This window comes from Thalassophryne amazonica, chromosome 5 (assembly GCF_902500255.1).
Source record: "Thalassophryne amazonica chromosome 5, fThaAma1.1, whole genome shotgun sequence".
In the NCBI taxonomy this organism is placed as follows: Eukaryota; Metazoa; Chordata; class Actinopteri; order Batrachoidiformes; family Batrachoididae; genus Thalassophryne; species Thalassophryne amazonica.
The window spans coordinates 8,953,154-8,965,279 of record NC_047107.1 but is presented as its reverse complement, the minus strand read 5'-3'; the positions used below and the strand labels follow the sequence as shown (position 1 = coordinate 8,965,279).

Genomic DNA, 12,126 nt, shown 5'->3' with positions numbered 1-12,126 from the left:
ACACCATACTGATATGCTGGCAATATGACCCAAGTCATCCAGAGGCATACATCTTTAACTTATGGTTCAAATTTTAACCAAACTAATTTTGGACAAGTTATTTAAAATTACTGTCATGTCTGAAGTTGTATAAAGTAAAAATATCAGCTATATGTTTTAGTTTTAAAGTAATGTGTTAATTTTTAAGGTTTTGTGAGCACATGCTCTGCCCCGCAGTGCATTATGGGTAGGATGATGTAATCTCAGTACGTCACGACAGGACAAATGCATTTCAGACACTCTGTTCAGGCTCCAAGGACAACAGCATTAAACTCTAGTGCCTAAAACTCTCTTGTATATATTCTCTGCGTTTACAGACGATTTTTAAATTGCGTTTGTTAAATTCCACGCATTTTAAATGTGAACAGACAGGGATTATCTAGAATTTGTTTTGAAAGCCTCTACTGCCATCTAGCATCTACTGGCCAGTAGTGTTCATGGCAGTGTCTGGGGACCTGTAGATGGCAGTGTTCTATTTATTTTGACCCCGGTTATGTCAGATATAAGACTTGTTCTTCTCTCTGCTCCTTTTCATTCTGGTGATTGTGATGCTTTATTTCTGTTTTTTCTGTTTTTTTCTTTTAAATGAATGAAATAAATATGAAAGAAAGAAAGAAAGAAAGAAAGAAAGAAAGAAGATTGTCAAATCAAATTTTTGCTTTGCAAATGGCTTTTTTTTTTTTTTTACAAATGAAGGTTAAAAACAAAACAACTGCATAATAATAATAATAATAACATTATTACAAGACAGCTCTGCAGTGTTTGCACCGGTACAGTGCGAACGGTTGGATGCTGCTTGTAGCTTTCAGCAGCAGGATAACCTCACAACAGCCGACCACAATAATATATCAAACAGGTTTGATTCTCATTCGACCATACGATCAGCGATCAGGAGGTGGTCGTCAGATGTTGACCGCAGCTTGATACTCCATGAACACGATGCAGGACGCACGATTAACCTGAAACTTGGTCCAAAAAATTCCTGCATGAAAAATTATCTCGCACAGTGTAAAGTATGTTTTACAACATCAAATGAATGTTGTAAAGAGAGAATGCAAAAAAATTAAAAAAAAAAAAAGAATGCTAAAAAAAACATGCAAAAAATTTTGCGATGACACTTCCAGAGCTCCGTAAAAATGCCTGTTTTTACAAATAAAAAAATGGAATATTTTACAAAAGCACATTTAAACACCAACACACAACAGACGTCACATTAATGTGTTGGTTTACATAATGAATGATTGAACCAATCAGTGTTTAGCAGGCACCTTTACCCAGAATCCTTTGCGATCTGTCTCTTTGTTACAAAACGTCAGAATTAGTGCATTATTCAACATTAAAAGATATACGAGGGCTGTCAATAAAGTAACGGTCCTTTTTATTTTTTTTCAAAAACTATTTGGATTTCATTCATATGTTTTTACGTCAGACATGCTTGAACCCTCGTGCGCATGCGTGAGTTTTTCCACGCCTGTCGGTGACGTCATTCACCTGTGAGCACTCCTTGTGGGAGGAGTCATCCAGCCCCTCGTCGGAATTCCTTTGTCTGAGAAGTTGCTGAGAGACTGGCGCGTTGTTTGATCAAAATTTTTTCTAAACCTGTGAGACACATCGAAGTGGACACGGTTCGAAAAATTAAGCTGGTTTTCAGTGAAAATTTTAACGGCTGATGAGAGATTTTGAGGTGATTCTGTCGCTTTAAGGACTTTTCACGGTGTGAGACGTCGTGCAGCGCTCTCAGGCGGCGTCATCAGCCTGTTCAAGCTGAAAACCTCCACATTTCAGGCTCTATTGTTCCAGGACGTCGTGAGAGAACAGAGAAGTTTCAGAAGAAGTCGGTTTCAGCATTTTATCCGGATATTCCACTGTTAAAGGAGATTTTTTTTAATGAAAGACGTGCGGACGGATCCGCAGCGTCGGGACGCAGCCGGCGCGGTGCGGCGGCACAGGAAAAACACCTCCGTGTTGATAACCATTTGTAAAATCCAGGCGGCTTTTGATGGCTTTCAGTGGAGTGAGTATATGAGAAATTGTTTAACAGGCAGGACATGTTCCAACTTGTCCTTAAGGCTTTCAACAGAGGTGCTTTTCCTGTGGCGGAGCGTCGCGGCGGCTGCGTCCCGACGCGCGGACCCGTCCGCACGTCTTTCATTAATGTGTCTCACAGGTTTAGAAAAAATTTTGATCAAACAACGCGCCAGTCTCTCAGCAACTTCTCAGACAAAGGAATTCCGACGAGGGGCTGGACGACTCCTCCCACAAGGAGTGCTCACAGGCGAATGACGTCACCGACAGGCGTGGAAAAACTCACGCATGCGCACGAGGGTTCAAGCATGTCTGACGTAAAAACATATGAATGAAATCCATATAGTTTTTGAAAAAAATAAAAAGGACCGTTACTTTATTGACAGCCCTCGTATGTTATATTTTAACTTTGTACAAATGGCAGAATTGACATTAATGGAGTTATTCCATCTGTATTAATGTTATTTATAAATCAAAACCATAAGTCAATATGACTATTTTTCAAGACCTCCGCATGACCGGACCTTTATAATTGATACAGGGCTGGCTTTATGGCTGCTCTCAGAGTGCCTCTGTGCTGGGAGGGCTGTAATAAACAAGAACTTCCAGCAGGGGCCGAATGTTGAAAGAAGAAAGTGTGTTCTCATTATTTGGGTCTCGGGGTGCCTCTGTCTGTGCTCGGAGCGCTGTAGAGCTTCCAGCAGGGGCAGACTGTTGAAAGAAAAAAGTATGGTCTTATTGTTTGGGTCTGTTATTATTTTTAATATTATTAGAAGCTATTAAATTTGTTTTGCTAGTAGTTGTAAATGTGCCAGAGATAATATTAGAATATATCTGTTATCGGTTATCTGTAACTTCCTATCTTTATTGAAGATAACTTTTCAGTTATCTGATTATCTGTTATCGAAGTTAATTTTTTGGTTATCTGTGCCCACCACTGCCCGTACTACTTCATCTATAATGTTTCTGATTTCAGACCAATATTGAGTCATTAAAGGGCAACCCCAAAAGATGTGAAAATGATCCGCTTTGTCTTCCCCACATGATCTCCAACATTTTGTGTCTACATATTTTCTTTGAGCAGGGGTTAAGAAAAACCTTATTACATTTTTCCAGCCATATTCTCTCCAGAATAAAGAGCTCGTTGTTTTCCATTGATATTGGAGTATTTGATCCCAGTCCACCTCTGAAATTAAAATGTTTGCTTCCCTCTCCCACCTTTCTTTGACATATCTTGTGGCATCCCCCTTTAACTCCTCTAAAGCTGTATATAATTTTGAAATAACTTTGCAACTTAACTGATTTATAAGCATCTAGGATAAGTTTGAGTATATTTGACCGAGTAATATTCATATCCTTATTTTTCATTTCTTGCTTTAAATAATGCCTTAGCTGCAGGTACCTATGGAAATCCTGATTTCCAAGATGAAAGACATCTTTTACTTGTTGGAAACTCATTACATCATCTCTTTTGATTATCTCCCAGTGCATTCTTGGACCATTTCCCCACAATTTAAATGTGCGGTCCAATGCATTTGGTACAAAATCAGTATCATATGCAATCCATCTCAAAAGCCTGCATTTTTCAACTAAATTATACTTTTTCAAAATTTCAGACCAGATTCCCAGAGAAACCCGCAGCAAAGGGTTCACATTTTGTCTCCAGTTTACCTGTAATTGCAAATCACACATCAGAGCTTGTACTGGTGGCTCCATTTTCCCCTCAATATCTTTCCATTTCGCTGCATATTCTGGATCACACAAATCCATCAACACCTTCAACTGAGCAGCTTGATAGTAGCTCTTGAGGCATGGTAAAGCTAGACCTCCATGTTTTTTTGGCAATTGTAAAGTTCTGTATTTAATACGTGGTCTTGCCCCCTGCCATATGTATCTAGATATTAATCTGTCCCATTCTTTAAATTCCCTCTCAGTTAATTCAATAGGAAGATTTTGAAATATATGTAACAACCGTGGCAAAATATTCATCTTAATCACCTCAACTCTTGACACCAGGCCTAAGAAAGGGATTAAGTTCCATTTTGAAAAGTCTGCTTTGATGTTAGACATCACCTTGTCATAATTTGAGATTTTCAAATGTCCAAGATCTTTTGTAAGGTGAATGCCCAGGTACTTCATTGATTGCTGCTCCCAATTAATTGGATAATTTTGTTTTATAAATTGGTTTGGTATATAATTATATGATAGAGCTTGGGTTTTCTGCACATTAATTTTATATCCTGACAGCTTTCCAAACTCTGCCAAGAATGACATCAGGACTGGTAGTGATGAGTTTGGGTTCTCCAGGTAGATCAAGACATCATCTGCGAACAACGCTAATTTCTGCTCTATTCCTGATACGGTTATTCCCTTGATATTGACACAATGTTTTATCCTCTGGCTTAGCGGTTCCAAAAAAATATCAAATAATAACGGACTGACTGAGCAGCCTTGACGACAACCCCTCTCTAATTTAATTACCTTTGACAGACTACCATTGACTTTGATCCTTGCTATTGGGTCCACATACAGAGATCGAACAATCTCAATATAACCATCATGAAAGTTAAATTTTTCCATTACTCTAAATAAAAATTCCCACTTAATGGAATCAAATGCTTTTTCTGCATCCATTCCCAGTATGGCAGCCTCCAGATTTCTTTCTTTGATGTGTTGCATAATAAGTAATGTACGGCGAATATTGTCATGTGTTTGCCTTTGCTTTATAAATCCAGTCTGTTCTAAACTGATAATATCTGGTAATATGTCCTCCATTCTTCAAGCTAAAATTGCTGTAAAAATTCTATAATCCACATTAAGTACACTAATAGGTCGGTAGCTAGAGCAATTTGTTACGTCCTTACCCTCTTTTGCAATAACGGAAATGATTGCTTCCCTCCAAGAATCTGGAATTGTCCCACCCTGTAAAATCCAATTGAAAGTTTTTTGTAATAAAGGGATTAAAGTTTTCCTGTATACTTTATATCATTCGGAGCCATAACCATCTGCACCAGGACTGGTGTCAGATTTAAGTCTAGAAATGGCTGAATTGATTTCTTCCACCGTTATTAGAGCAATTAATTTCTTATTCTGCTCCTCTGTTATTTGTGGCAAATGTAACTTGTCTTAATACGTGTCTATCTGAGATTCATTGTTATTTTCTGTTTGTGCATACAACTTGGCATAATAATCTTCAAAACATCTATGTATATCCTGTTTTGTATACCATTTGCTTTAAGTTTTATCATCAACTTTGTTTTTATGCTCTTTCCTTTTTTCCAAATCTGCTTGTAATTGTTTTAGTTCGGCTTGTCTCATTCTTTTTATGTGAGCAGATTTTGCTATCAGCTTTCCCCTCAATACCACCTTGCATGCGTCCCATAGTATAGGTGGAGACACTTCACCGTTATCGTTTTCTTTAATATATTCGCAAATATTCCTCTCAATTTCCTCTTTCATCTGACCGTTGAGCAAACTTGAATTTAGTCTCCATACTGTTGTTTTCTTTTCAGTCCCTGTGAATATTTTTTAAAATATTGGGCAATGATCAGATAGGTCCATAACCCCCATATAACATTCTTTTACTCTATAACGATCTTTTGAGTTAATTAAAAAATAATCAATTCGTGAATACAGAGCATGAGGAGCTGAATAATAGGTGTAATCTTTTTTGAGTGGATTTAGGTCCCACAATATATATAAAATCCCATGTTCTGACAATAATTTAGAAATTCTTTTACCAGTAGTGGTCTTTTGTTGGGTTTTCCCTGTCAAATCTAAATTTGAATTAAGACGCTGATTTAGATCACCTCCCCCATTAACACTCCTTCACTCTCAGTTATCACCAGCTCAAAGAGGAGTTTGAAGAAACCCCAATCCGAGCCTGGGGGGGCATAGATATTGAGCAATGTAACCAGAACTCCCTCTAGTCTACCTTTAACTATTACATATCGACCATCCTTATCCTTTATAGTTTTAAGCATTTCAAAACGTATTCTATTGAATATTAATATACAAACCCCTCTTCTATGCCCTGACTGATATGAAGATGAAAATTCCTGATTATATCCATTTCTCTTGAGTTTTTCATGTTCTTTATGAGTCATATGGGTCTCCTGTAAATATAGCACTTCTACACTCTCTTTTTTCATCTTGCTCAACACCTTGCCCCTCTTGATTGGACTGAGGAGACCATTAACATTGTATGAGGCTACTTTTATATGAGTACTCTGTGATGCCATTCTATGTTACATAATATAAATATTGTTATTCCTTTCACCCTATGTGCTACGTAAAACAAACATTTGGAACAGTAATGAATACAGAAGAACAACTTTGAACTAAGTATACAAAAAGACTTCCAAACATGAGGTCCAAAAGGAGACCTTTGTAGAGCAAAGTACCAGCTCTGAGGGATAACCCCTAACCCCGTAGGGTAGGGGGCCCTTGTGACCATATTTGGCCCTGTTCATTCCTCCCACTTTTTGTCCACTTTGAAATAAACAAACTCCCCGACTGATAAATTAACTAAATAGAGGAAGGCTCCCTCTCTGTTGTAAACATATATACACACACAGTCATTTTCAACATAATTTCCATAACACCACACTGTTGTCTTGATGAGAGAAGGTCCTATTGGTCCAGTGGCTTACTGGTCCTCTTCCCCCGCTCTTCTGTAGTTGAAGGCTTGCAGTTTCTCCTTATATCCCAAAGATGCTGCCTGGTCCGGTTTGTCCCCTCCTCGAGCAGAGCGCCACATCAGACGAGACAGCCTCTCCAGGGGGTCGTCCACGGGTCTGATGATCCGGACCTGGAGACCCCTCGCCACCATATCCTTAGTTGCCTCTGCTGCCGTGGTATACAAGCGAGTTTCATCTTCATAGAAAACGCGAAGCTTCGCGGGAAAGGGCGTCTGGAATCTGATTTTTTTCTCTCTCAGCACTCGCTTTGCTTCAGCGTATTCCTTTCTCCTTTTCATGACTTCGGGTGCATAATCATGATCCACGTACACCCGTTGCTCCTCAAACATGAAGCCTCTCATTCCCCATGCCTTCTTTATGATTTCCGCTTTACATTTATAACTTGACAGCTTCACAATAATCGAGTGTGGAGGGGCATCTGTGGGGGGACGTGGTCCGAGTGCTCTGTGTGCTCTCTCTCCACTCGGAGTGCAAATATCGGTGGCAGCTCGAGTTTTTCCCGGAGTAAAGTTTCCACGAATGTGCACATTGACTCCGCGCTCTCCTCAGCCCGTTCTCTGATATTGTGCAGACGCATATTTTCGTGTCTGCCCCGTCCATCCTGGTCCACCAACTGCTCCTCCAGCCTTCTCTGGATCTTGATCAGCTCACGTCGCTTGCTCAATGCATTGGACTTGGTCCTCAGTCCCTTCAATACGTCTTTCCGCTTCATCAATTCTGCTATTGGCCATTTTTATTTCTGCCCTGATATCTTTCAGATTTTCCACTGTTTCACGGCGAAATTCTCTAATTTCACGCAGAACAGTCTCCAGCTCGGACATTTTCCTGGGTTCGGGGGACCTGTGCACTGCCCGTTCCTCCTCCACATGCACCTCTGTTAGCTCGGTTAGCTCTGGTGTTAGCTTACCCCGCTCTTCTTCGTCCGTGTGTATCTCAGTGATTCTAAAAGATTTTTTCGTCTTTCCTCTTGTCATTATCAAAAGCCCATTTATGCCTTGATATTTTAGGGATTACACGGCAAAATTCACCACTCAGGGCTTCACCCAACTTAAAAGTCGGGGAGCGATGTTTGTACGCTGCCACTATCATCGAGTCCCGACCGGAAGTCCTACGTCCCAACTTCATTGGAATTGGGGTTGTAACTGGAGACGTGCAAGGGAGGACTGGCTAACTCCAAAATAAAGTGCATTACAGTAATCCAGCTGAGAGTAATGAAGGCATGGACTACTGTTTTCAAGTGCTGATGTGCAAAAAACAAAAAACAAAAAAAAAAAAACAAGGTTTCACCTTAGCAAGCTGCCTGAGGTGAAAGAAACTAATTTGGTGATCCAATTTAAAATCACTGTCCATCTTAAAACCCAACAGTACTCTTCGCATACACTACCAATGGACCCAAATCAACAGGGGAGGGTACAGAGGAGCTGCTAGGACCAAACACAATCACCTCTGTATACTTATTAAAATTTAGGAAATTTAGCACCATCCAGGCCTTAATATCCTGAAGACATAACAACAGAGGTTTAAGAGACAAGGCATCACTTCCTCAGGGAGACATATATCTGGCTGTCATCAGCATAACAATGAAAAGCAACACCATGTTTTCTGAGGATAGACCCTAGGGGAAGCACGTACAGGGAGACAAGCAAGGGTCCTAAAATTGAACCCTGTGGGACCCCGTGTACGAGTGGAGCGAAGGAGGATTCACAAACCCCAAGACCAACGCTCTGCTAAGTATGACCTAAACCAGTCCAGGGCACTACCACCAATGCCCACTAGCTGCTGTAAATGATAACAAAATACTGTGGTCTACAGGATCAAAGGCAGCAGTCAAGTCGAGCAAGACAAGAACAACATAGTTGCCACTATCATCTGTCATTAAAATTTTTTTAAAAGGGCAGTTTCTGTACTATGCAATGTTTTAAAACCAGACTGAAAAACCTCCATAATGTTGTGTTCATCAAGGAAAGTTTTTAGTTCTGCACAGACAACGTGCCAAAAATGATGGTGACCTTCTACACTGCCATCATTGAGTCCATCATCTCCTCCTCCATCACCGCCTGGTACGCTGCTGCCACTGCTAAGAACAGGTGCAGACTGCAGCGTATCATTCATGCAACAGAGTAGGTGACTGACTGCAATATGCCATCCCTACAGGACCTGTGTACCTCGAGGACCCAGAGGCAAGGAAGGAAGATAGTGGCAAATCGTGCTCACCCACGACATATTTTGTCACCCCCCCCCTCGACAGACGGCTGAGGTCCAACAGGACCAAAACTTCAAGAAACAAAAACAACTCCTTTCCGTCCACATGTTGACTTATAAATAATGCCAGAGACCCCCTATTTACCCTCCCACCACTCCCACAAAGTACAGATTGATCAAAGGTGAAAGGTACTGTACATCTGCATGCCTTTGCACAGCCACATTTCAACATGTTATATTTATTTGACAGTGAACATAGTTTTGCCTATTTGTCTATTTGACTCCTTTACTTCTTACAGAAGTATTTTTTCCTTTTCTTTTTGTTGTTTATGCACCAACGACACCAAATCAAATTCCTTGTATGTGAGAACTTACTTGGCAATAAATTTGATTCTGAATCTAAGAGTCCTTCAGGTGCCTTTTGGCAAACTCCAGGCAGGCTGCCATGTACCTTTTACTAAGGAGTGGCTTCCGTCTGGCCACTCTACCACACAGGTCTGATTGGTGGGTTGCTGCAGAGATGGTTGTCCTTCTAGAAGGATCTCATCTATCCACAGAGGAATGGTGGAGCTCTGACAGAGTGACCATCAGGTTTTTGCTCACCTCCCTGACTAAGACCCTTCTCCCCGATCTCTCAGTTTAGACGGGCGGCCAGCTCTAGGAAGAGTCCTGGTGGATCTGAACTTCTTCCATTTATGGATGATGGAGGCCGCTGTGCTCATTGGGACCTTTAAAGCAGTACCCTTCCCGAGATTTGTGTCTTGAGACAATCCTGTTTCAGAGGTCTACAGACAATTCCTTTGACTTCATGCTTGGTTTGTGCTCTGACATGCACTGTCAACTGTGGGACCTTATATGTAAACAGGTGTGTGCCTTTCAAAACCATGTCCAATCAACTGAATTTATCCCTTGTGGACTCCAATTAAGCTGTAGAAACATCTTAATGCACCTGATGCACCTGAGCTTAATTTTGAGCTTCATGGCAAAAGCTGTAAAAGCTTGTGTATATGTGATTTATTTTATTTTTTTCTTTTTAAGAATTTTTCAAATATCCCCCCCCCCCCCCCCCAAAAAAAAAAAAATTTTCCCACATTGTCATTATGGGGTATTGTGTGTAGAAGTTTGAGTGGAAAAAAAATTAATTTCATTCATTTTGGAACAAAGCCGTAACATAAAATGTGGAAAAGTGAAACACTGTGAATACTTTCCGGATGCACTGTAACAGTACTCTCTCTTTGCACGCGCGCACACACACACACACACACACACACACACACACACACACACACACACACACACACACTTAAAGGTATAGATATTTTCTAAACAACAACAACAAAAAAAGACTGGAGAAACTAATGATGAAGCTTACCTCTGGAGGTGAAGCATAAGGAAAGCCAGAGTGGTTCTGTTTGCCTTTGGCAGCTCACCTACAACCTGGTACATCACAGCAGCACTGTTGTCTTCATCACTGATTTCTGAATCACAGCACGGACACAAAGATGTTAGCAGCAGCTATGACAAGAAACAGCAGGCCTCCAACCAGTAACAGACTTTTAACATACGTCGTCTGATTTATCCATTTTGAACAGGTCTGACAGTGTCGCCATTCTAAAGAAACCCTTCCTTTGGCTCATTTCATGTATTAATGTATTACAGACCTCCGACTGTATATAAACTGGACAAACGCTGTGTGACGCCACCTGTCAGTTTTCTACAGACCCGGAGCTGCCGGTACTTAGCCCATGTCTGGGCTAAGTATCAACGATGAACTCATTAATGCATTAATGAGTTCATGGTGCGTGGGTGCTCCGTGTGTATAATGAAAGAAGCCTGGACACGCCCCTCTGCGAGTACAAACCAGCTAACTGGCAAACCTGTTTGGATGTTTATTAAGTCATATTTTTGGGGATTGTGCAGTGGTTCTAACAATTTATTTTGGTGTGGATATTAAATATTCACACTCTGTGTGAATACGTATTTCCACTGAGACGTTTTAGATGATCCATTAGCACAGTTCACCACACAAGACCCATTATTCCATAACGACAGACACAACCTCCACAACAGCGAGTGGCCGCCGCATCAAGCTCTGAGCTAAAGATACTATGAGAGGTGGAGACACCTGGCTCAGCTGCTGTCACTCAAAGTAACTGCCCACAATTATACAGAGGTGTTTGGATCTTCACCAATCAGACAACAGACAGTTACTGTCACTGCATGTTTATGTGTGGCTGTTTGTTTGGTATGTTGTATCGTGGGGTTCTACCTCAAAGTTACTGCTGTCACCACTCATCTTTTGTTATTGTCTGTCTCTATGTTATTTTGCTGTTCAGCACTTCTTGATAGAAATGATCTGTTAGCTTTAAATAAAATGTTATAGGCTGATCAAGAAGGGCAGGTGAAGGTCACACACCCACACCACGTTCACCCACACACTATATGTTATCTGTTTTGCAAGATCAAACTGCATATAAAAAATGGTTCTACCAGTTTTGGCACATACCAAACTATATATGCAAACAGGGGTTAAAAAAAAGAAAAAAGAAAAACACATTATTCCAGGTGTATGCAATAAAATACTCCATAACGACAGACACAACCTCCACATCAGCGAGTGGCCGCCACATCAAGCGGACTCTGCTACGACAGACGGAGACACTTGGCTCAGCCACTGTCAGTCAAAGCAACCACGCCCGCAATTATACAGAACTTTATAGATTAAAACAACTTAAACTAAGAGGTAAGAAAAAAAAAATCATGGAGGCGGAAACTATCTGTAGAGACCAAAACCATTTTTTTTCAATACGAGGCTGTAAACATGTTTTTTTTTTTCTCTGCTCTAAAGTTGGACATTTTAACATGGACCCCTATGGGAATGTGCTCTGTTTTGGAGTCAGCCTCAAGTAGCCAGCCAAGGAAACGCAACATTTTTGTCTTCCAGGAAGGTGAGAAAAGACGCCATCAAAGTTTTCCTGTTGGGGTGACCTACTTACAAATCAGTATTTATTTATTTATTTATTTTATTTAATACATTGTAATTTGATGACTCGATAGATCAAGAAAAGAAAAAAAAATTTGATATTGTTGGAACAGGAATGATTTTATTTGTCAAATTTGATTTTCTGTTGACATACAAATAATAGAAATTTTCCCAAAA

General features: G+C 40.4%; 1 protein-coding gene across 1 annotated transcript in view; it reads right to left on the bottom strand.

Moving 5' to 3' along the window:
• LOC117509719 (rac GTPase-activating protein 1-like) overlaps positions 1–12,126 on the bottom strand; it is a 164,536-nt gene that overhangs the window by 33,726 nt on the left and 118,684 nt on the right. Inside the window, exon 12 of the mRNA XM_034169437.1 lies at positions 10,339–10,429. Within this exon, the coding sequence (XP_034025328.1) occupies positions 10,339–10,429 (91 nt within the window). The remainder of the gene's footprint in view (positions 1–10,338; positions 10,430–12,126) is intronic.